At 36.5% G+C, this 22,663-nt stretch overlaps 1 protein-coding gene across 3 annotated transcripts in view; it reads left to right on the top strand.

The window, feature by feature from the left end:
• The window catches only part of XIRP2 (xin actin binding repeat containing 2), a 265,641-nt gene extending 244,321 nt beyond the window's left edge, over positions 1-21,320 (top strand). Inside the window, exons 5-9 of one of the 3 annotated variants that reach the window (XM_069471801.1) lie at positions 383-455; positions 1,445-1,578; positions 2,244-11,622; positions 13,724-13,857; positions 19,443-21,320. In XM_069471801.1, coding sequence (XP_069327902.1) covers positions 383-455; positions 1,445-1,578; positions 2,244-11,622; positions 13,724-13,818 — 9,681 coding nt within the window. In that variant the 3' untranslated portion in view covers positions 13,819-13,857; positions 19,443-21,320. Of the gene's footprint in view, positions 1-382; positions 456-1,444; positions 1,579-2,243; positions 11,623-13,723; positions 13,858-19,442 lie in introns of those variants that run through there. The other 2 variants (XM_069471811.1, XM_069471791.1) reach the window with 2 other exon arrangements.
• Positions 21,321-22,663: the final 1,343 nt, after the last annotated feature.

The raw sequence follows: 22,663 nt of genomic DNA, 5'->3' as shown, positions 1-22,663 counted from the left end.
TAACTACTTAGAAAGACAATACTTTCCAAACAGTTTCTAGAACTCTGGACATTCTGACTTTGTTGTAAGCATTTGTTTTTATTGTCCTTTATGTAATTAGTACCAATGCATATCAGTGTCTCTTTCCCCACTTTCCGGTTGGAATTCTTTTAAAAGTAAAACAGGTACCCTAAAAATATGATTGCACTTTAGATGTCAATTCAAATATGTTCTGTTATAGCGTGAGTCTATGTGTTAAAATGGTAGAGGTTTAATTAGCAATTCTCAATGTGCACTGAAGTCTTGGATGAAAACCACTGTAAAATGAAGCATATTATGTGTACTACTGAAATAATTGACTTTGCAAAAACAATTATATTTTTCAAATTATCTTTAAACATAGGTTTCTCATCTTGAAAAGCACACCGAGGAAATAAACCAAGCTTCTCAGTTTCATCAATATGTTCAAGAAACTGGTAAGAGTCTGGTATTATTGGCCCCAATACACCTTTTTCCTATTGATGTGTCTGAGTTTGAATGGAGGATTTCCAAAGCACAATCCTCCCTACTGAGTAACTTTAGTAACCATGAATCATGGTCCCAAAAAGGAGCTAGGTACTGTTTTAAGTATAATTAGATTTTTGCCTGTGGTAATAGATTTAATAAGTTTCTAAAATAGTTGGTTGCCCATCAGCCCTATGATATACTTATCCCAAAGCCTAAAGGGTGATACACTAGCTACCTCTGAATTCCTTTTTGCCTCAGGGACCTACAATAAAACCTGATGTTTATCAAGCTCCCTGAGAATAGAATTGCTATCAAGATTGAATTAATTTTAATAACAGATTTAAGCACTATTAAGTCCAGTTCTCCAACCTACAAATATGAGATTAGACGAGGCAAATTTGTGCAAGTTTTCATAAGACAAGGCACATTTAGTCTCCCCTATAAAAAGGAAATAAGTTTTGCTGCCGCAAAGAGCTAAAAGAGGGGATTTAAGCCAACCGTGACCAAAACATCACTTGACTATATGACTATATCTTTATTTTGGTTACACTGATTAAGAAAGTAGATCTTCTGCTATTGTTTTCTTATTTTATAACTTTTGTTATTTTTTCCTGAGCATAAAAGTAGAACATGCGTGTAGAAAATTTGGAAAATATTCTCATCCAGAGATAATCACTGCCGGGAGTTAGCTACGCTCCTGAAATCATTTCTGTCTCTAATATAGTAATATTAATCTAATGACCAACAAACCACAAACATTTTTCTTCCTATACTTTCTTCCCATATTTCTTGCTATATTCCTAAATTATATAATGAAACAATGCCATATATATTTTTGCACTTTGAATCTTTTTATTTAACTTACATGGTGAAAACATTCCCATAGCATTATAATTTCTTCTTAAACGTAACTTTTATTAGTTACCTAATATAACTGGTGCTTTTTTTCTGTTTGTAGTCATTGATACACCTGAGGATGAAGAGATTCCAAAGGTTTCAACTAAGTTGTTAAAAGAGCAATTCGAAAAGTCTGCCCAGGAAAAGATTCTTTATTCTGACAAAGAGACGACAACCCCAGCCAAGCAGATTAAGGTAAGGTAATTTCTTAATACAGAAGCATATTCAGTGTAAAACCAAGCTTAACGGCATAACACTTTCAAATTACTGCATATTTGAGGTGGCTTTTCAACAACAACAAAAAAAATATCCTGAACCAGAACTTATTCAGTTCCATAAGAACATTGACCTGCAGGAGAAAAGAGGTAAAGTAAAAACTCATCTCACTGGAGAAAATGAGGGAAGGAAAAATGATGTATACTCTGAAGTCAAATAACTAACATTACATAAAGTAATTAAGTCAATTTTAAATGTCAGATGCTTATTCTGTTCTGTTTAAAATTCCAAGGAAAACAAAACAACCCTCAAAAGTACTTTAAGACTTTTACTGTTTCCCTCTGGATTACTCTGCACGCCACATTAAGGGGGATAAATCGAGATTATGTATGAATGTTAAAATACTCAGTCATTAATGCATTGAATGGGGGATACAATTTTACAAGTAAAAATGGATTACAGAAAGATAGTAACAAATATTAAATATGACTCCTAAATGGATCCTTAAATGGGAGTATATCACTTTTTTTTTTCTTAATGGAGATGTTATATCAGTCTTGGTTGTGGACAGGTAAAGGGCAAAACCTAGGAAGTCTCTGCCACTACCCCCATCTTTATAAGATTCGATTTTCTCTCCCCTAAAGATTGACAGTGCATATGAAGAGACTTTGCAGCCATCTTCAGTTGTGGCTACCTCTTCCACTTCTTGCACTGCAACCAGCCAGAGGAAGGAAACATCAACCACAAGACACCATGATCACAGTGTCACTTCCTCAACTCTGGCACAAGTTAATGCTTCTTCTTCAGGAAAGACAGAAGAATTTCCTCCTCCCCCACTTGATGTACTTCAAACTCCAATAGATGTGACAGCATTTTCCCAGTCCCCTGAATTCCCTACCCCTCCTAGAAGACTACCAGTCCCCAAAGATTTATATTCTAAACAAAGAAATTTGTATGAATTAAACCGTTTATATAAACACATTCATCCAGAGTTAAGGAAAAACTTAGAAAAAGATTATATCAGTGAAGTTTCTGAAATTGTTTCCAGTCAAATGAACTCTGGGAGCTCAGTTTCAGCAGATGTGCAGCAAGCCCGGTATGTTTTTGAAAATACAAATGGCGGTTCTCAAAAAGATCTGAGCTCAGGAAGAGACCACTTGGAGTGGGATGAAATTCTGAAGGGGGAGGTGCAGTCCATTAGATGGGTCTTTGAGAATCAGCCATTAGATTCCATCAACAGTGGCTCTCCTGATGAAGATAACATTTCCAAGGGCATTGCCGACCAAGAAATCATTGCTGGTGGTGATGTGAAATATACCACCTGGATGTTTGAAACCCAGGCCATAGATACACTGGGGGCTCATTCTTCTGGCACTGAAGAAAATGCAGAGAAAATTCCTGAGCTAGCCAGAGGAGATGTCCGCACAGCCCGGTGGATGTTTGAAACAAGGCCATTAGACTCACTGAATAAAATGCATCAAAGTCAAGAAGAATCAGCAGTAACTGTCATTAAAGATATAACTGGGGGAGATGTCAAGACTGTGAGATACATGTTTGAAACTCAACATCTTGATCAAATTGGACAGCTTCATTCAGTGGATGAGGTTCACTTACTGCAACTTAGGTCTGAGCTCAAAGAAATTAAGGGAAATGTTAAGAGAAGTATAAAATGTTTTGAAACTCAACCATTATATGTCATTAGAGATGGTTTAGGTCAAATGCTAGAAATTAAAACTGTACACAGAGAAGATGTTGAAAAGGGGGATGTGAGAACAGCACGTTGGATGTTTGAAACGCAGCCACTAGACACAATTAACAAAGATATTACAGAAATTAAAATTGTTCGAGGAATATCCATGGAAGAAAATGTCAAAGGTGGGGTAAGTAGGGCAAAGTGGTTATTTGAAACCCAACCTTTGGAAAAAATCAAAGAAGAGTCAGAAGAGGTCATTGTTGAAAAGGAAACAATAATAGGTACAGATGTCTCCAGAAAGTGCTGGATGTTTGAAACACAGCCATTAGACATTCTAAAAGAAGTGCCTGATGCAGATCCTTTACCACCTGAGGAGATAATAGGGGGTAATGTACAAACTACTAAGCATCTATTTGAAACACTTCCAATAGAGGCTTTAAAAGATAGTCCTGATGTAGGAAAGCTTCAAAAAATCACTGCTTCTGAAGAAGAAAAAGGGGATGTTGGACACCAAAAATGGATTTTTGAAACTCAACCTCTAGAAGAGATTAGAGAAGATAAAAAAGAGTACACACGAACAGTGAAACTTGAAGAAGTAGATAGAGGAGATGTCAGGAATTACACACATCTCTTTGAATCAAACAATTTAATTAAATTTGATGCATCACATAAAATAGAGGTGGAGGGATTCACAAGAGGTGCTGTAGAGCTAAATAAATCTCTCTTTGAGACAACACCACTGTATGCCATTCAAGATCACCTTGGAAAGTACCATCAAGTAAAGACAGTCCAGCAGGAAGAAATCCTAAGAGGTGATGTAAGAAGCTGCAGGTGGCTTTTTGAAACAAGGCCCATTGACCAGTTTGATGAAAGCATTCATAAATTTCAGATAATTAGAGGCATATCTGCTCAAGAAATACAGGCTGGAAATGTGAAATCTGCTAAATGGTTGTTTGAAACCCAACCTCTTGATTCAATTAGATATTTTAGTAATGTGGAAGAAACAGAAAGTAAAACTGAACAAGCTACAGATATTGTTAAAGGGGATGTCAAAACCTGCAAATGGCTTTTTGAAACCCAGCCAATGGAGTCTCTTTATGAAAAAGTTTCATTAACGACTGTCAGTGAAGAAATTCACAAGGGAGATGTCAAAACCTGCACTTGGCTTTTTGAAACTCAGCCACTTGATGCCATCAAAGATGACGCTGAAACAACAGTCAAATTGCAAACTGTAAAACAGGAGGAGATCCAGGGTGGGGATGTTCGTACAGCATGTTTTCTTTTTGAGACAGAAAATCTGGACAGTATACAAGGAGAAGAAGGGAAGGAAATCAAGCCGGTGGAAACGGATATACAAGCGGGAGATGTTTCCGGCATGAGATATAAATTTGAAAATCAGTCCTTAGATTCTATAAGTTCCAGTTCAGAGGAAGTTTTGAAAAAGATCAAAACCCTAAAAACTGAAGATATTCAGAAAGGCAATGTTTTAAATTGTAGGTGGCTTTTTGAAAATAAACCAATCGATATGATAAAAGAAAGCCAAGAAGGTGATGAATTGGTTAAGACAGTGACAGACATACAAGGTGGGGATGTGAGAAAGAGGTGCTTTATTTTCGAAACATTTTCTTTAGATGAGATTAAAGAATCTGACTACGTCAGCACCAAGAAAACAATTACTGAAGAAGTAATAAAGGGTGATGTAAAAAGCTACAGAATGCTCTTTGAAACCCAGCCACTCTATGCAATTCAAGACCGAGAAGGGTACTATCATGAAGTGACAACAGTTAAAAAGGAAGAGGTGATTCATGGAGATGTGCGAGGAACAAGGTGGCTTTTTGAAACAAAACCATTAGACTCGATTAATGAATCAGAAACTGTGTATGTTATTAAATCTGTCACACAAGAAGACATTCAGAAGGGAGATGTTAGTTCTGTCAGATACAGATTTGAAACCCAGCCACTGGATCAGATTTCAAGAGAATCATGTAATATTGTGCCCACTATTGACAATATTCAAGGTGGTGATGTAAAGACAAGTAAACAATTTTTTGAATCAGAAAATTTTGATAAGAGTAATTATATAAGAACAGTAAGTGTCAATGAAATACAAAAGGGCAATGTCAAAACATCTACTTGGCTATTTGAAACCCACACTATGGAAGAGCTAAGAGGAGAAGGGTTAGATGACAATATCAGGACAGTCACCCAGGAAGATGTGCAGAAAGGCGATGTTAAGCAGGCAGTATGGCTTTTTGAAAATCAAACTTTGGATTCTATTAAGAAAGAAGATGAAAACATTTCAAAAACGACCAAGGAAGAAATCCCTCCTTCTGATGTCAAAACGACTACCTGGCTCTTTGAAACAACACCGCTTCATGAGTTTAATGAAACTAGAGTAGAAAAGGTAGAGATTATTGGCAAGAGCATTAAAGAAACCTTGGAAGATCTGTACTCTCAAAAAGTTATCCAGGCTCCTGGAATCATCATTGAAGCTGATGAAGTTGGGGATGTCCGAATGGCAAAATACAAGCTAATGAACCAAGCATCTCCTGAGATACAGAAAGAAGAAATTATCAGGGCTGATCTCAGAAATATAATGGTGAACCTACTTTCCAAAAGAGACTGTACAAAAAGAGAGATTTTGGTTAGTGAAGAAGAGAAGGGAAATGTTAATTTGACTAAAACTCAATTATTAAACAGATCTACTGAATTTCATACTGAAAAAGAAGAGATAGTGAGAGGTGATGTACAACAAGCAATAAAAAGTCTGTTCTCTGAGGAAAGATCTGTAAAGAAAGGCATTTTAATTCAGGAAGATGAAAGAGGAGATATTAATATGACTATCTATTGTCTTCTTCATGAAAATGATGGTGACACAATTGAGCGTGAAGAAATAATAGGCGGTGATGTAAGAGGTACCATTCATAATTTATTGTCTTCTACATCAAACAACAAAATATCTGAAGGGGCTAAAATTGATGCCTCTGAGAGGGGAAATGTTCAGTTTTTCACAACATGCATAGAAACTGGAGCTTTGGATTATCTCAAACAACTTCAGACAGAGTCAAATGAAACAGTAACAGCTGGGAAACAAGAAAAAGAGGAAGAAATAATTGGTGGTGATGTCGAAGGCACAAAACTGTTACTAAAGCAAAGACAGTCTCAGTTTGAACGTACTGTGAATGAAACTGACATCATCCCAGGAGATGTGCATAATAAAGTTAAGGTTTTTATGACAGAACCTCAGAGTACATCTGGTAAGACACCTAAAGAAGAAATTATAAAAGGTGATTTGATATCAACCCTGAATTCCCTCAGACAGGCCATAAATCAGAAAACAGTGACTAAAACAGAAGAAACTATAAAAGGTAACATGCTGCCCACACTCACGTCACTTAAAGAATCAAGCCACCAATGGAAAGAACCTAAACAGCCTGATGTCATCCCTGGTGATATTGAGCAAGCTATTGAATGCCTTGAAAAGGCTGCAAATACAAGGACAGAAATCCTGAAAAAGGAGCTTATCCGAGATGACCTTGAAACATCATTAAGGTCTTTGAAAGAAGTACAAGGTGCTTTCAAAGAAGTAGGTAAAGAAGGTGTAATCAAAGATGATGTGCAAGCTGTGATGGTAGGATCTTCGGAAGAGCAGAAAACAGAGATTCATCAAGTGGCTGTCCAGAGGGACAAAAAAAGTCTTCTTCAGCCAAGGCCAGGACCATTTGAGCCAGCAGCCAGGTGGCAAGGGAGAGCAGACACTCTCAGTCAAACTTCAGGAAAATCTTGTCATGAGAACTTAGTAGAAAAAAGAACTGAGGATAATCTTCCAAGAGGCCCCAAAGGCACTGTAAAGATTGTCATAGATCGTGAACAAAACAATGATGCTCTTGAGAAAAGCCTTAGAAGACTATCTAATTCACATCACAAAGCTATTAAAAATGTACTGGAAGCGGGAGACAGAACGGGTGTCTGGACTGATACCACAAGAGAACAGAATCTTAGAGATGAACATATGAGCAGCCAATTAACTTCAACTGTGTCAGTTAAGGAAAATCTAAAAACTAAAGAATCAGACACAGTGAGGGAGCTGAAGAAAGATGATGCCTTTAACTCCACCCAATTTATCAAAAAAACAGTTGGAAAGCAACAGACCCAAACCTGTGATCTGAGGAATGACCACCAGACAACCGAGGCTTTCCATGTAAAGAATCCCAAGAAGACGAAAACCATTAAAATACCAGCAGATACACAAAGCTCCAAGCCCAATCCCTCCCAGCGTCCAGTCAACATGCCAGTTGGAGAAACTTATGAAGTTGCAGGGGACTTTCAGAAGAAAACTTCGTTAAAGCAAGAAATGCAATATTCTAATAAGGATGTAAAGAAAAACAATATGAACCTTCAACCAGTGTGGCAGCCTTTGCCTGTAGATCAAGACATATCCAATGTAACAGAAGTAAAAGTCTCTGAAAAGAGCCACAATAAATTTAAGGTGACTGACAAAAAGGAGGAGACTGATGTTTATTTGAAAAGCCAGGACTTTCTAATGAAGACAAATACTTCCACAGACTTAAAAATGGCAATGGAAAGGTCCTATAATCCAACCAACTTTAACCCTCAGAATGATGTGAAAGATACTGAGTATCCCCTTCCCCCTCCATCTCCACCTCCTCCACCACCTTCCAACGCATCATCTGAAATTGAATTTCCTCTTCCTCCTCCACCACCTTTAATGATGTTGCCTGAAAAAAATGGGTTTCCTCCCACACTGTCCACAGAGAAGATAAAGGCTGAATTTGAAAGCTTCCCAAGCCTCCCTCTTCCACCACCTCCAGTAGATGAGAAATCTGAAAAAGAATGTCTATCAATGTTTCTACCGCCACCTCCTCCCCCTTTAACTCCATCTCAAAAATCAGCACCTATACTTTCTTCCTCTGTTCCAGAAAAGCACAGTGAAACATTCATACACCAATATTCCCAAAAAGAAGCCTCAAGCTCTCAGCAAATTCATTCTCAGGCTAAAATCATAAAAGGAAAATCAGGTGTGGTGCCACCTCCCACATTGCCCAAACCCAAACTTCCCAAGCATTTAGTAGATAAAAGAAACGATCTCTCCCTAAAAGTTCAATTGGAAAATTCCCTGTCAGATATGGAATGTAAAATTACTCCCTCAAATGACCAGAAAAGAGTCACGATGGCGACCGGCAGTGAACACACAGAGATAAAGCAGAACATATTTAGAAAGAGTCTTGATGAAAGAAAACAATTATCTATTGACTCTGCACAATCTCTCTCAGAAACAATTCCAGGGACTTCAGGAGCCAAGAAGAAACAGGTAGCACCTCTCATAAAATCTCACTCATTTCCAGTGAGTTCAGGACCACAAAGTCCAAAACCTTATATGAGAAAATTTAAGACACCTTTAATGATTGCTGAAGAGAAATACAGACAGCAAAGAGAAGAGCTTGAGAAACAGAAACAGGAGAGCTCTTACTACAACATTGTCAAAACACAAAGCCAACATCGAAACACATCAGAATTGGAAAAGGAAATTCCATTACAAAAAACAAATAAGGAGGTTCCCCTACCTGGAATTGACTCAGCTCACACTGTGGTCCAGCCCATCCCAAACTCTCAAAGTGGTGCTCAGGCACTAGGCGTGTGTCCTGGTAACCAGGTCTCCACATCAGCAGTGACGGCCGCTGCCAAGAGCCTCCAACATAGTCTAGCTGCCTCAGAAGACAAAGAAAACATGAAAAAGGAAGTTTTACAAAGCTCAAGGGACACTATGCAATCTAAAGCAGCTTGCGAAATTAAGCAGACTCGCCAAGAACGTAGCACACAACAAACAGAACAGAAGAAATATCTGGAGCAGTTGCACATGCCCCAAAGCAAACCAGTTTCCCCAGGTTTCAAAGTTAAAACCATCAAGCTTCCAACTGAAGATCATACGTTAAATGAAACAGACCACAGCCATGAATGTCATAAGAAGCAATCCAAAGTTGAGGTTCAAACCATTACCAGACAACAGAATCAGGAAACCAAGAAAATTGAAGCAAGCACCGAATATAGTAATAAACAATCTGTGGCTGAAAACTATCATCAGTTACCTAAGAAGGAGAAAAGAGTGACAATAAAAGTGCCTACAGAATCCACAGAAATGAACCTTGAAAGTAAGCTCAAGATAGTTCCTGAGAAGCAGAGAGAATTTAGGGAATCTGAGAAAGGGAAACTTCCAGGAAGTGAAGCAAAAAATCAGAGATCATCAGTGATTGGTTTAAGAGAAGAGAGAGTAATAGTTGAAAGAAAACAAGAACATTCAAAGAATAAGTCAGCACCAAAGGTCGTCAAGCAAAAGGTTATTGATGCGTATCTTGATTCACAAACTCAGAATTTTCAGGAAACACAGACTTCTGAAAGTAAAGTTGAACATAAAAAATTGCCCCAGCCATGTAATAGTCTGCAGGAAGAAAAATGTCTTGAAGTCAAGGGCATACAACACAAACAAGTCTTCTCTAATACTAAAGATTCAAAGCAAGAGATTACACAGAAGAAATCTTTATTTTCATCTGTGAAAGAATCCCAGCAGCATGATGGAAAATGTGCCGTAAATATATTGGAATTCTTGAGAAAACGTGAAGAACTACAAGAGATTTTGTCTAGAGTAAAACAGTTTGAAGCAGAGCCAAATAAAAATGGCCTTAAAACATTTCAGACACTGTTAAATATTACCCCCGTATGGCTGATAAGTGAAGAGAAAAGAGAATATGGAGCTCGCCTTGCTATGGAGAATAATTTAGAAAAAGTGAAAGAAGAAATAACACATATTAAAACTCAAGCAGAGGATATGCTTGTGTCCTGTGAAAATATAATTCAAACAGCCATGAGATCCTCCAAAACAGGAAAGCAAGGAAATAAGCCTACCAGTCTTAATGAAACATCTTGGAAAGTATCTAATGCTAATGCCAGCTATAATAAAAACACTGAACAGAAAGAAAATATAACAGCAGAAGAAAAAACAGTACACCACCACGTAGCAACTCATCAGGAAGCAACTGTTCAAACTCATGCAAAAACCCATCAGGAAATTAAACTCGAGGACAGCAAGATTTCTCCTCCTTCTATAAAAACACGCCCACCATCGCCTACTTTTATAACCATTGAATCCACTGCCAGACGAACAGAAACTTCTGCTAAGGATGAGCTCTCTCAGTCCCCTAAAAAGGACAGTTGCATTGAACCCCCACCTAGAAGGCCCACGTCACAAACATCTAGAAGTCACAGAGCAAACACCTCCCCTTCTCCGCCCAGGAGTCGCTCGGAACAACTTGTCAAACTGAAAGACACCACTGCAAAGTTATCCCGAGGGACCATCCCATCTCGGTCAGTCACCCCGGTTCCGATTGTAGAGAAGAGGTCTGAAATCATCGTGTCTCCTGCAACGCTGCGTCGTCAAATTAAGATAGAAACTCGTGGTGGGGACTCTCCACCTACAATCACAATACCTGTGAGTGTAAATCATGCTGCTAGTGGCTCTTTCAGGGAATCCATGGAGGCTCAAGAGAAAGTTAGGCAAGTAGAGAAACGAGCCACCTACGTTCACAAGGACGGGGCAAATCCCGCCGAGCGTGCGGTGCCGGACACGGAAAGTTACGATGCAGTGGAAATCATCCGCAAGGTTCAAGTGCCTCACCGGTCAGAGCACACACACAGATATGAAGCAGCCAACCGAACTGTGCAAATGGCTGAAAATTTTGTGAATGACCGTGAAAATGAGATTAACAGATGGTTCAGAGAATTCGAAGACGGCCCAGTTTTTGAAGCAAAGTCAAATAGAGTTTATGCAAACGGAGAAGCCAACCATAATATAAAACAAGAAAGTCGTACATTTTGTAAAGAGGAATTTGGATTAACATCTTCAGGAAACACTAGTTTTACAGGCTTTTCTTGCAAACATCCTAGAGAGGTGCAAGAAAAAATTTCTGTTAAACAGCCCCGTGTCTGCACTGAAACAAGGTCTCTAAGTGAACGTTTCTCAGGCATGGATGCATTTGACAGTCATACGGTTGAGTCAAAGATGAAAACCTCCTCATCACATAACTCAGAAGCCGGCAAATCTGGCTTTGACTTCAAGCATGCCCCACCAACCTATGAAGATGTCATCGCTGGCCATATTCTAGATATCTCTGATTCACCTGAAGCACTCAGAAAAAATTTTCAAAAAACATGGCAGGAGAGTGAAAGTGTTTTTAAAAATCTGGGATATGCAGCCTCAGATGCTTCTGCAACTGAAATGAGAACCACCTTCCAAGAGGAATCTGCATTTATAAGTGGTAAATGAGCTTGCAAAGTGTGAAAGAAGATTGACTATTTAAAGGCATGTGTTCCATAGCCAAGATGATTTGCAGTTAAAACAGTGTGTGGAAATAACCAAACAATATAACCTAAAACTAACAGCTTCCGCTGTATGCTTGTATCTTCTTCATATGTTTGCTTTTATTACTTTCCCTTTACAAAAGCATCCAGTATGATTTACCTGCACTGTGTGAGAATAACAAATACTATTATATAAATTATTGAGACATATTTGTCAAGGTAAACAAGGTTTTGGATAGAGCATCAGATATAGCAATAATTGTTGTAATAGTGTTAACAATTATATTAACATATAGCTATATTAATAATTATGGAACATACCACATTATTATTTATTATTAAAAGTTATTATTTCATGCAATTGTTTTAGACAATATTAGTTAATATCCCTTCACCTACTATTGGCATGTTTTTCTCTGCTAGAGTTAAGTGGTCTTTGCATTGAATTCGATGTAGATTGTTAATAATCCAAGAAACAATTTACACTCTTCATATGTTCTTTAAGGATTTTTATTGATCTGTATCTCCGACTAAAGTATAGGTGTGGAATTAGACCTTTTATGTATTTAATTGAGTTGAATAGAGTTAGCTTCCTCTGATGCCACATTTTTTTCCTATAACTGATTTTTTTCACCTTTCTGAAAATAAACCCCTAATGATAGCTCAATTGACCTCATTCACAGATGAACATGAACAACATTTTTAAAATTTTATTGTATTTGCAAAGAGGGAGATTTAAATCATATGAACTTGGTACATATTTTTTAACATCAGAGAACAGATCATTTCTTTATATTTTCTCTACTTTTTACAATTAATGAGGCTTTACGATACAACAGTTTAGCATAATTAATGTGCATCATTAGTGTAGTCCATCCTTTTAGGCTGATTGAAAGAAATAGCAAGCTTCAAAATAAAAACCGCTGAAACTAATAATTATGCCTCTATCATATTTGCAACATGTGTCCAGTTTATCAGGTTAATATGTTTCTTAATGTGCTTACTTCTGGCATAATTAAGCAAAGCTGTCTAATTTCAAATGCTCGATTTCTGTTAAGATAGCTGAAAAACACACAGAAAATACAAAGATACTATTGTCAAATATAAAAATGTGTCCTCTACTAGAACCAAATCAGCAAAGGAGTCCTCTCGGAGGCCCAGATTAAACATCTAGGTGCTAAAGTATATATATTTATTTTTATAAAGAACCTTGAACATATTTTCTCTTATATAAAACTAGTAACAAAGCATCGTTATTCTCACAGGATCATTGTAACGATCAAAAGCAATGCTGAAGTGAAAGAAAAGTCTGTGTTAGTTTTAAACCACTATTCAAACACTGGTTAGTAATCTAATTACTGTTATTCAAAGGGCTAAAGCAGCAGGATGTGACTGTGGGAACCTCGGGGCAAGAAAAGTGGGAAAAATATGAAAAGAACCCAAAAGGCTCTAAAACATAAAGCCTTTTAGATTGAGACAAATGGCCATGAACATACCAGTGTATTCAGGAGTCTCATTATATTATAGGCAAGAGTTGGTGTCTTATAGTCAGCCCCCTAAGTCATCAAGAAAGTATTTAAACAGATTCAATGTCCTCAACTTAAAAAGATATGTATACATTTTGGAAAGATCTATCCAGAATGGTTTAAAAAAATTAAAACTTTAGGCCAAGTTAGGTGTAAACCTTTATATACACAGAAAGTTCAGCTTTCTAGAATAAGTTCTGTCAACGTTCTCCGTCGCTGAGTTTGCTATACATATTGTTTAATACATTAAAGTTAATGAACACATTTGACTCATGCATATTTTCTTAAATAATAAAAGTCTACATGTATAATGCATAAATAGTATAGGCACTAGGGTAATGTTGATCATCCTACAGAGCCTTAAAATTGACAATGGGATAGCCCATGTGCCGAGAATTAATATAAGGACAATAGTCTAAGTTTTCCGCTTTAACTGCATGGCCGGTTAATATGTGGTTCTTTTGTTTTGTTATGTGTTTACAACGTAATTGAAGATAATACTACATAAACATTTGTGAATTTTTATTTTTAGAAACTGCTGCTTCAAGACAAGGAAATATGTATACTCTGTCAAAAGACAGTTTATCCAATGGAGTGCCTAGTAGCAGACAAGCAGAGTTTTCATAAGTCCTGCTTCCGATGCCACCACTGTAACAGTAAACTAAGGTAAAGTGTTTTGTGGTCTGTGACACAAATATTCAAAGAGACTGCAATATATGTATAACATCATGTCTCTAGGAAGGTACAGATTTTCCCAGATCTTGCTACTGCCCTCAGTTAACACAACCTCATATGGAAATCACATGGATAAGAAAAATCAAGAGATAGTGTACAAATCAGGATTTTTAAGTTAGTACTTTAACAGCTAGACTTAGATCAGGAGTCAGCAAACTTTTTCTATAAAGGACCAAATAGTAGGCTTTTCAGGCCATACTGCCTGTGTCACTATTCAATTTCCACTAGGATGCAAGACCAGCCACAGAGGACTAAACAAATGAGAATGGCTGTAAATGAATCAGCCTGGCTGTGTTCCAACAAAACTTCATATACCAAAACAGGTGGTGCGTCAGAATTTGCCTATATTCGAGCTAGACTGTGGAATTTAGGATAATATCACTGACAGGTCTGGGAAAAACTCTTGTGTCTTTTTTTTTAATTTATTTTGTCCAGAGCAATAGAAGCACACTATACACACAGTTACAAACACTCTCATTTTCCAAAACTCTTGAAGTAAACACATTTAATGTGAATGTGACATTTGGTGTGACTGTAGTCTGAGATGCTGAAATGGATTATTTTTTCCTAAATCTAATGTGTATCTCTCAGACTATATTTTTCCTGACTTTAATTGACAATATCAAACACCCCTCATTGCAGTATTCTTTTCCTTTGGTTTCCATGACAACAGAGTATTTTGGTTTCCCCCAGTACCTTCTGGGTGTTCCTTCTCAGGCACCTGTGTGGGTGACTCTTTCTCTATCCATTACCGAGATGTTAGAGTTCCTCAGGGGAATTTATTCTTCCACTAGCCCAGGTCTCTGCTCTGTGCATCAGATGTTTATATCTTAATGTCCAGTATATTTCTCCAGTGAGACTTCTCCATAAGTACAGTAAACTCAGTATGCCCCATTTTCTTCTCTCTACCAAAATTCCTTCTTCGATGATACAGTTTGTATGCCACTGTCTAGTAAATGACATTAACATTAACTCAATGACCAAAACCAAAAGTTATCTGTGGCTCTTTCCTGTCTTTCATTCCCTATATCCAAGCCATCACCATGTTTTGTAATTTCTGCCCCATAAATATCTCTTGAGCTGTACACTTTTCTCCATTTTCATAGCAAGTATCATCTCTCACCTGGACTAATGCCTTTCTAACTGGTTTGTCTCCCTACCTCCAGTATTTCTTGCTACCACCAACAACAATCTGCCCCAATGCTGTGCTCCATTATGTAGTGAGAATGAGCTCTCTAAAATGCAGTCTCTGTTTAAAACATATAATGGCTTCCCCTATCCAAAAGAAAAAAATCATCTAACATGGCAGCATGAATTAAAAGGCAATTCAGGATCTGGACCCTGCTCCTCTCTCAACAGTCCTTCCATCCCTACTCCTTCCCCTTTCTATGTAACTTTTCATGCAAACTGAACTTTAAGTTCTTCAAAAGCATTATTTTCCTCTCTCACATCTAGCTGGTCCTAGATATTATCCCCATTCCTTGGAAGTTTCCTGTGCCACTCCACCAGCTCTCTGTCCACTCATTCTTAGACCTTAACAGAAACTGTATCTGAAGCTTGCTTTGACCGCCATGTATGGGTCAGGTGTCCTTCCCATATGCTCACATAGCATCCTCTGTGCTTGCCCCACATCTAATACGTTCTAATGTAATTGTCCCCAATATAGGAATTGTCTTAGGGTTCTTCTTGCCAACACCTAGTAAAAGCTGACCTGTAAGAAGAACTCAAAAATATTAATGACATAATTTTAAAATTATGTATTTTACCAAAACACAGACATAAAAAATCAAACAAACCAAATACATGGCTCAATAAATTATTATAAACACTTTGTATCCACTACAAGATAAAGAAATACAACTTTGCCAGCCACTCCAGAAGTCCCTTTCATGTACCCCATCCTACACAACCCACTATTTCTCTCCCACGATGAAATGGTATCCTTTTCAATAATCACTTTCTTATATTTTTATTGTTTTGTTATCCAAATATGCCTTCCTTAACACTATACTTTACTCTTGTCCATTTTTTAAAAAACTTCAATATGTCTGGTAAGTCTTCTTTAATCTATAGGTTTCCCCTCCATTTCTTTCATTCCTTTCAATGTATTTGTGATGAACCCAGATGTTTGAGCTGTAGAGATTTCCACAGTCTGGACCTGCTTATAGCACACTCATAATGCAGTTCAACATGCACTTTTGTCCCCTGTATTTCCTACAAGTTGTCAGCTGTCCCAAGGTCCAGATTTGATACTTTTCGCAAGTGTTATCAACAGTAGAAGTAAGCACATAATGTCTGGTTGTCTCTCATTTTGTGAACATAGCAAATATTGAGATTGAATGCCTATATCCATTCATAGATGTCTGCAAAATATTGATATTCTAATTCTGTTATTTCTTTTTCATTTATTAGTTAGAATATTTTTACAAGAAGATGCTTCCTTTCATCTACTATTTGGTTATACAGTGTGGTCAGTTGAGGAAAGAATACATTCACAACATTTTTGCCTTTATTTACCAACTTTGCCAACATATTTGTTATTTATTTAACAACATAATAAAATTGTTCCTTATTATTCCCTCTGGGTAACCAATTTCCTATCAAAAAATAATATCTTTACAGACTCGTGGATTTATATACATTTAACTGGTTTCAATCAAATGTGATTATCATTATTGCAGCTCAAATTTCCCTGTCCCTGGCCAATGAGCACCTCTTCAAGTTGTCTCCTGAGTCCTATGATATGACACTAGTTTTTGAAAACTTTCTCATTGTTTGATAGGACCAGATGTTTCAGGCTATCTTATACATTTTCTGCCCCAGATCTAGAATCAGTCATTTCTCTAAGCCCTGGTTTCTTTTAGTGAGAAGTGATATGTCTCACTAACACAACAATCTTGATTTTTTTCTACTGGGTTGGCCATTATTTCTAAGCTTTAGTGGAAAGAGCTAGTAAATCTTTGCATGTAAAGAAAAAAATATGCTATATATTTATAGTGATATTTCCAAGTCAAATTCAAAACTGCATTGCTTCCACTTAGCCATTTTTTTACTACATCTGTATCTCCTTTCATCCATTTCAAGACCTCTGGTTCTCAACGACAAAGGCGATAACAGAATTAGGATAGACCATATTCATTTGTACAACAGTCTTGGAATAACAAAACTATTAGCATCACTAATTCGATTATCAAAACATTAAAAATTACATTTGCTCTCCTCATTCCCATGGCCCATTTTTTATAATGTTGTGCTGTATCTTCGGTTTCTGATCATACAGCCACTAGCCACTACATACCATATCATCTTCCTCTTTGCCCTGATTCCATCTTAGTTTACAGGTTGCAAGATATTAATGGCCACAGCCAATCCTTACATTGATGTTTCTGCAGTCATTCTGTTTATTAAAGCTTAGTTTCTAGCAGATTCTTCAGAAAAAGCTCATGGAAACTGTAGTCCCTGAATTCTTACATGCTGATAACAATTTGTGACCTTTATAGTAGAAAGTAGGTGTTTCTGAAATTAAACACTTGGCTTAAACTTTTTTTCACTGAGTATCTTAAATGCATAATTTTATTTTCTTCTGGCATAAAATGTTGGAATAGTCTGATAATGATCTAATTTTCTTTTCCTTATAAGATATACACATTTTTAAAAGATACATAAGGATTTTTTCTTCTTTTTATTGTTACATAAGTCCAGTAATTTTACTAGATTAGTTCTTAGCATTTGTCATTCTGGATCAATGATGTCAAGTATTCAGTGTGCTCTTTCAATATATTGTTGCATATTTCTTTATGTCAAGAAAGTTTCTTTTAATTATAGCTTTTTAATATTTAACCTGTTTCATTACTGTAGTTTTCTTCTTCAGGAACTCCCATCATCCATACCTTGGATATTTTTTGCCTATCATTAATATTTGTCTCTTTCTCTCAAATTCGTTTTATCTTTATTTCTTTTTGATTGTTTAAATTTATCTTTTTATTCTTTTCTTTCTCTTTTTATGTCACTTTTATTGTGTTTATTTGCTCTTGTGCTTTTAGTTTAGTTTTTATTGCTGAGATTCTTTTTCTTTATTTCTATTTTTTTCAATGATTTCTGGCACCTCATTTATAAGTTTTTCAAATTCTGATTCATGTTGTTTTTTCAGATCTTTTATCATGTTCTAAACATATTTTAGCTCATTTTGAAATAGTAGGTTAAATTTTTGGTATTTTTTAAGGTATGTTTTTCTGGTATGTTTTCATTGTCTGCAGGGATATTATAATCTAACACCCGTTATTCTTTTATTTTCTTATAATAACTGTATAAGATTTTACCTTGGTACATTTGTGTTGCTCATTTTTACATAAAATTAGTTTTCCAAAATCTCACAAGGATGAAAATTCAGGATGACCTTTCTAATTGCATAGAGCTACCTATTCTAGTTTTCACACACTGTTCAAAAAGATAAGGCTGCTTTATTTCTGGGATTTCCTGACTTGGTTCCTCTCCCCTATGTTGGTCAGTACCTTCTTTTTCACTTCTGTTGTCATTATCCTGATCAATTTTAATCCTACTCATATATTTTTTTCTCAGTTTGGGATTTTGTTCTAAGAGGGAACCCCACTGGGTCAGTTTTGAGGGTTTAGCCTATCTAGTCTCTCTAGTCTTTCTTACCACAGGTCCCTTGTGCTCACTGGCTATGGGAGAGTACAAAACTTCTCCCAGTTTCATCCACCATTGTCTGATTGGCATTTGATACTTTCCAAAAAATATTGGCTGGTTATGTTGTGATCTCATATTTTCAGGTCCATCAGACACCTTCCTTGCTCCCTCTGCTATCACCCGTACAGATGATACTATCATACTGGGCTTGTGCCTGTTGGGGGTTTGTCCCTGCCCCGTTGTATTTTGACATTAGTGGGGCTACCTGGTTGCTTAGTTTTCTTATAAATATTCCCCATGGGTTTTAAGTTTCACTATCTAATTGATCTATCTGTTTTTATGCATAGATGCAAAGATATTCAAAATCTATGCTGCTGCCTCGGACTAAATTTGATTTTAATTTTAACAGGCACCCTATTTGTTGATCTCCCTAAAGAGGTCAGATAAGCAATTGCATGGCAAGCTTTCCAATTCATTCAAAATCCAGCTAACCAGGAAGTTCGCATAATTGATTTGTGTGTGTGTGCTATTCAGGATTTATTAAAAATTGCAACCTGTCATATAAATCATTTAATTAGCACAGGTTTAGTTAGTCTTATCATTCTGCACCATTTATAACTACATGTGCATTACACTCTAATGCCTATTATACCAATACCTGACTTACATTATGAAATTATAAACACAGCAAGACAGATATCATGTGGGTAACTATTATCTAACAGGAATATTCAATTAATAGGGTCATTCCTATTGCTAATAAGTTAAGTTAACTTAGTTTATAACTCATTATTGAAATAATCAGTTCCCTAATTCCCTGTGAATTTACAGTAAATAAACAAAATGCTAAATGTTTTTTTTTTTGGCAGTTTGGGAAATTATGCATCACTTCATGGACAAATATACTGTAAACCTCACTTTAAACAACTTTTCAAATCTAAAGGAAATTATGATGAAGGTTTTGGACACAAACGACATAAAGATCGATGGAATTGCAAAAACCAAAGCAACTCGGCGGACTTTATTCCCAATGAAGAGCGACATCTGTGTAAAAGCACTGTAGCAAACACCCTCATACTTGGTGATCTTAATAAACATTTAGATGCTGGTAACAACGAAAGGCAAAGGGATGATTTGAGAAAATTAGGGGAAAGAGGAAAATTAAAAATTGTTTGGCCTCCTTCCAGGGAGATGCCTAAGAAAACCTTCCCACTTGAGGATGAGCTCAGAATGATTAAACCTAAATGGCCACCTGAAATGACAACCCCTACATCCACTGAATTTAAAAGTGAATCACTGCTAGAACACATTAAAACTCTGGAAAACAAAGGACTGGAACAAGATCACCTTCCTTTCTTGCAACAGTATCTGCAGTCCACCTACGTGTGTCAGAAAGAGGATGCTACAGGAATCAAAGAAATGAAAATGTATGAAGCAAACGAAGATGAAAAGAAGGAAGGAAATAAGAATGTGCAAGATAAGGTGAGTGAGGGTGAAGACACAAAGAATAAGAGAAAAAGTGAAATGGATCTTAACAACAACAACAATGTGGTTGTGCAGAGTGCTGACAAGGAGAAAAATGAAACAACTAATGAACCTGGTGGTGCAGAAGTTTTACAGGTTAATAACAGTGATGATGAGGTGGTGCCAGAAAATCATAAGGAGAATTTGAATAAGAATAATAATAACAACTATGTAGCAGTCTCGTGTCTAAATAATTGCAGGCAGAAGACATCTATTTTAGACTTTCCTAAGCTATTGCCCCTGTCGAATGAAGCGAATGACACTGCAAATGAATATCAAATTGGAAAGTTAGAAAATGCATCTAAAATCTCAGAGTTACTTGATATATTTGAATCTGAACAGACTCATTCAAGGAATGTTCTAGCTACAGCTCTCAAGAAACAGACTGGCAGAGCGGCTGCTGGCAGTCCTGTGCAGTCTGCTGCGAAACCAGGCCTCAACGGGGGCTTCCTGGGAAAGGGGAGAAGTTCAATCGCCTCTTCTGATACAGATCTCTTAAACGTTAAAGGAAACCATTCAAATAACAAAAATTTACACTTTTTCTTTTCTAACACTGTGAAAGTCACCGCTTTTTCCAAGAAAAATGAGAACATTTTTGAGTGTGATTTCACAGATTCTGTAGATCAAATAAAAAATGTGTCATGTTTGCATTTAAGCGAATTCGGAAAGGACATTAAACATTGGCCTGGTGAAACAATAGGAGTAGCCCGCAGGAATGGAGACACAAGTTCTGAGGCTCCCAGCCGTGAATGTGCAGCTAAGCCTTCATTTCCCAGAGTGGAGGTCCAGTCTGAACAACTCACTGTGGAAGAGCAGATTAAAAGAAATAGGTGCTACAGTGACACTGAGTGACACATCTCTGGCCACCTGAAGTCCATACTCAGGCACTGAGAGATACTGATGTCGTGAAATGAGACTTTATGGATTTTGATAATTTTTTGTTGAACTTATTGTAAACATAATGTTCAGAAATCTCATGTCTATCACAATGGGATATTTCTTGTATTACACTTTGTCATTTCATAATTTATTTAAATCTAATTTTGTTCTGAATGAAGAGATGAAACAACATGGCTATGTTTTCCTGTCAAATAGCACTTAAGTATATCACTCTGTTTTCTTGTGTAACAGCATGGGTATACTGCTGATATTTATTGCAATTCTTATACCTTCTCTATAATTTTGCTGAAATAAAATTGAATCACCTGGGGTGCAAACAAAAATACTTCTGTAACCTTTTTCCATATATGTATTGTCATTCTAAGTAGATATCTTTTAATGATTTAAGAACTATTTGTCTTGGGGCAAGTATTTTCTATACACACACAAAAATAATCCTGGAAAATAAATACTAAACTGAAGCCACGGTATTAATAGAAAATATAAAATTTTCATTCTCTTTTTAACCCTATATTTTAAAGATATGAGGGTTTTTATGGTTCTTTAAATGATTACCTTTATTAAACTACCATGGGATGTGTCTATCAACATTTAATGAAAAATGTCAGTCTTCTTCCAGAATAATGTGCACATTATCTATCTACCTATCTCCAAATACAGTCTCTCAGAAAGAGAGACTAGAAAGATTTTATAATTTACTTACATAAATTATGCACATTACATTTTTATTGCTTACTCTATGCAAATGATAAATATGATAGTCACATCACCAGTTTTTCAGGTTTTCTTATTATTATATTTCATAAATATTAAGTTTTCCTGTTACAAAAACATATTCTTTTGAAAATTTGGCTTCTGGATTTTCTGCTGATTTTGCCTTGCCTCAAATAAGTTTGGTGATTCCGAAAGAAAAAATTTACATGAATACAAATGGGTGGCTTTGCATAAATTTGGAATGTACATGTATTCTCCTACATAAACACAAACCATTGACATTCTGTAAATATAAAACCAAAATGCAGTGTTGAAAACTATTTGTTGTTAGAAAGTATACCAAATTCCCTCCTGCTGGTGTGTTCCCAACAGATATCTAAGAACTACATTGTATTAGTTCACTAGGGCTGCCAAAACGAAATACCACAGACTGGGTGGCTTACACAACAAAAATATATTTTTTCACAATTCTGGAAGCTGGCAGTACAAGGTCAAGGTGAAGGCAGGGTTGATTTCTCCTGAGACCTCTCTCTTGGGCTTGCTAATGGCCACCTTCTCTTTGTGTCCTAATGTGGTCTTTCCTCTGTGCACTCAAACCCCTGGTGTCTCTTCCTCTTTACATAAGGATGCCACTCCTTTCTGATTAGAGACCACCCATGTAATTTCATGTGACCTTAGTTACCTTTCTAAAAGTCCTATCTCCAAATCCAGTCTCATTGGGGGTTAGGGCTTCCACACACAAGTTTTGTGGGGACACAGTTCAGTTCATAACATAAATTTTTACACAACTGAGTACTATGAAAGTCTAGCAAAAAAATGGCAAACCATGGGGCTACGACAGAAAATTTTTTCTTTAAATTAAATTATTACACTTTGCAATATTCTTCGTGAATTCTTAATGACACAGCATTATTTCTAAAATCATTTATGCTAAGATAACACAAAAGTTTCC

The sequence above is a fragment of the Eulemur rufifrons genome, chromosome 1 (genome assembly GCF_041146395.1).
Source record: "Eulemur rufifrons isolate Redbay chromosome 1, OSU_ERuf_1, whole genome shotgun sequence".
Taxonomy (NCBI): Eukaryota; Metazoa; Chordata; class Mammalia; order Primates; family Lemuridae; genus Eulemur; species Eulemur rufifrons.
The sequence above is the reverse complement of the archived record's forward strand: the minus strand, read 5'-3'. Positions and strand labels throughout refer to the sequence as shown.